Below are 3,805 nucleotides of genomic sequence, written 5' to 3'. Positions count from 1 at the left end.
TTCAGTTGTGTTTATTGCATTATTAGCTTTTGAAGCTTGCACATCGAAATATCGGAACTTTGAAACATTTGAAATTTCAAAAACCCCGAGATTTTTTGTTCGTGATGAAGTTCTGATAGTGAGTTGAGTTGTTGCAAATTGATGACTAATCTGTAATTTCAAAATTTGCTGGACTTTCGAAAAAAAAAATTGCAGACTAGTCTGAAATTTTCAAAAAAATTCGGAATTCATTTTCTCATACTCTAAATACCAACTCAAAAAACTTCTCTGATTCTGATTCATGAGCTTCCAAAGAATACGTAGCTTCTAAAACAACTTCTAAAACACTTTTTGCAGGTTTTGGCCTCATGCCGAAAAGTACACACTTCATTTTGCACCCATCACATTCTCAAATGTTTTTGTTTTCTAAAACCCTCTCCTCGTGGCTTCTCAATTTCAAAATCTATTTTGATCAAAAGCCCACGGAGCCCATCATAAGGTTCCCATGTTTTTAATGTTATCTTTTTTGTTCTATTTTCACATCCCATGTGTTTCTGTCGGCGGGACCCTGACCATCCAGGTGGTCCGTGCAAAAAATGAAAAGAAAAAATAAAGCAAAACAACAGATGGCTATATCCCTTTGGTGTAATTTTAGAACTCTTAAAGAACCACCCAATTGAAAACATCACATGTTTGTTTTTCGCGGATTTCTCTGGAAATCTGTGTTGTTCTCGAGTGTTTGCTCGAAAAGTGGGCGGGGCTTCTTAAAAAACAAGTCTGGAAAAAATGTGGGTGGAGTCGAGACAGAGGTACTGTCATGAGGCATTCCAAAAGAGCTGTATAAAAGAAGTGAGGCTTCTGTGAGCTGGCAACAACTTCCTATTATTACTAAAACTGAAAATTTTCAGAAAAAACTTCCCGAAAACCCCGAATTTCAAGATGATGAACATTGCAGTTGACCATGACCAAGGGACCAAGTGGGACTGGCCACTCCAAAAAGGAGATGGAGTTGTTAATGTGAGTTACTGTAGTTCAAATTTATTTGGAAATCTGGAGTTTCAGAATTTTCCGCTTCATGTGAATGATATTAGAACATCATGCTTTGACAGTATCCAATATATTTGGTGTATTCTGAAGAAAAAATTGCTGATTCATTAAGTTTGTAAAGGCTGAGGCACACAATCCATTTAGTCATCTAGTCGCTATATATGTATTAACTTTTGGCTTTTCTGAATTGAATTTTTCTAAAAAAGAGAAGTTTTTAAGATTCTAATAGCCAAAGTTTCTTGAAAATAGTTCTAGAAGTTTTGATAACACTTTCTCAACCAATTTAAACAATTTTTGAGGTCTTTAGAAGGGCCCCTTACTTTTAACTTTGATCTAGTATTTCTCGGTTCCTGTCAGAGATATAAAAAAATTGTAAATTGATACAATGTTTAGCATAATTTTGGAAGTCTTTTGTCAGTTAACACGGTTTTGATATCTTGCATAGGAATTGAGATAACTGAGCTTGAACTTGACAATATAGGGGTCCATCGAGTTTTTAACAAAAATCACTGCTTCGAAAGTTCTAGAAAGTATAACTGTCTTTCTTTCTTTTGAGCCATCTAGCCTTAATTTGGCCGACTTAAAATTATTTCTGTCATTGAGCTATTTCGAATTTCGTTTTTCTAGTGAAGACAACTTTTGAATATTGCACACACAAATAAGGCTAACTACAATATCTTAAAAATACTAGAATTTTTAATAACATTTTTGCTAACTGGTTGAATCAGTTTGAAAAGGATTGTTCCTCAGACTTGTCTCTCTGAAAATGACATAATATTGGGGGTTTACAAAAATAACTGTTTTGGAACTTCTAGAAATATCTATAATTCTTTGTTAAATTTCAGTACCATCATTATATTTCCTCTAATTCCAGGTCCTCGACGACGATGATCACTTCGAAGTGGGTCTCGAAGCCCATCACTTCCTTCCAAAGGAAATCGAAGTGAAGAATATTGGAGAACTTTTGGAGATCCATATGGAACACGTTGTGAAGAAGGACAACTTTGGAGACGTCTCCCGTAATATCACTCGTTGCTACAGACTTCCCAAAAATGTCGACATGAAGACCATCAAGAGCAACTTGGACTCCAATGGAATCCTTCATATTCATGGAAGAAAAATGCATTAGAGCAGCAGGATGGACTAGTCAACTGCCATGACAATTATTTCTTTGTTTGTGTGAAAAATATATACTTTGTGATTTCCGGAAATCGATTCTGTAAAAAATATATAACTCCTCTTTTGTAAATAAACGAATGTACATACCATGTTTCTGACAAAAAATGAATTTTAGATAAGAATTCTTCAAATGTTCTTTATTTTTTACTTTGTTGAGGCTTAAAGAAACATTTTCCAGGTGACCAGCTTTTATAAAAGAACGATCTGAACAGTTTTTTTTGGGACACTCCCAAAGCCATATTTTTAAGCTTTAAGGTATTCCAGTATTTCGATACGGTCACAATTCAACAATCAGTAAATAGAAAAAAATACTTCCGTAAACAGCCCAAATGAAACAGAGAAAATTGTTTCAAATGTGCTAGACTTGGAAAAGTATCAGAATGGTAATTCTGTTGAAGCATCTGGACAAATTATTAAGGAACCGAATTAGCTAGCTCCGGCTTTGGATTGTGTCACGAATTTCAAAGTTTCAGACAAAAAAATTAAAGTGGAAAAGATATTTTGTTAGATAATTTTCGGATGACCCGTTCATTCGGATGATTCTGTTTTTGAAAATGGAGATCCTATTCTATCGGGTATACTAATATTTCAAAGCAGACAAAAGATTCAATTCAGTCAATGGGAACATATTTCTATAAATAGCCCATATGAAACAGAAAAAAAATTGTGTCAAATGTGATGGACTTGAAATAGTATCAGAATGGAAATACTGTTGAAGCAATGACCAATGTTTGAGGATCCGAATGAGTTTGCAAGCTTAGGCTCTGGGTTGTGTCACGAATTTCAAAGTTTCTAGCAAAAAATTATACAAGAAAGAGATTTTGTTTGACTTTGGATGATCAGTTCACTTGGATGAGTCTTTTATAAAAACCCGAATTGAAACAGTATTGTTTTCGAAAGTGAAAATCATATTTTCTAATCTTTCGGGTGTACTAATATTTCGAAACAAGCAAACAAAAGTTCAAATCATCTAATAGGAAAAATACTTCCATAAAAAGCCCATATGAAACTGTCGTGACCGACGAGCAGAAACAGATAAAAAATGGTGTTAAGTGTGACGGATTTGAAAAAGTATTAGAATCGAAACTTCTTTGAATTTGCTAGCCAATTACTTCGGGAACCACGACACAACCGAGCGAGCTTCAAGAAAGCGAGCTTTTTGAAAGACTTTCCTTTTTGGCCCGTTTTAAACTGAAAATGAATAAAAGAGGTATTCTTCAGGAATTGGCTAATAGCTCAAAAACTGGAATTTTCTAAAAATTCTGTGAATACGAAGGTTTCTAGATCTGTCTTACACCCTCAAAGTTTTTCAAAGAGATCGGGAACTTGACAGGCGAACTCCAGACTCGCGAAAATGGTCAAAATGAACGAAAATCAACTGAAAAAACTGTTTTTTTTTGTAAATCTTATTGACCAGTACTGTATATTGAAAATAAGAATATTGTCTTTTGAAATGCATACGTATTTTTTCCAGCTAAATTTCTATGAGGAGAGTGAAACCAGAACTCATGAAATCATCAAATTACGATATAATCGTTTCCGAGTTTCAAAAGTTTTTCTGTTACATCAACCACATAACTGATACTGCACATTCAAAAAA

The 3,805-nt window shown here is 34.2% G+C and overlaps 1 protein-coding gene across 1 annotated transcript; it reads left to right on the top strand.

The window, feature by feature from the left end:
• Positions 1–918: 918 nt before the first annotated feature.
• On the top strand, positions 919–2,155 carry Cbr-hsp-12.6 (the record flags this gene model as incomplete). The annotated part of the gene is made up of 2 exons (XM_002632861.1): positions 919–996; positions 1,901–2,155. 2 exons carry the CDS (start codon positions 919–921, stop codon positions 2,153–2,155), a joined length of 333 nt encoding a protein of 110 aa, XP_002632907.1.
• Positions 2,156–3,805: the final 1,650 nt, after the last annotated feature.

Source organism: Caenorhabditis briggsae (assembly GCF_000004555.2).
Source record: "Caenorhabditis briggsae complete genome, chrIV, whole genome shotgun sequence".
NCBI lineage: Eukaryota > Metazoa > Nematoda > Chromadorea > Rhabditida > Rhabditidae > Caenorhabditis > Caenorhabditis briggsae.
The sequence above is the reverse complement of the archived record's forward strand: the minus strand, read 5'-3'. Positions and strand labels throughout refer to the sequence as shown.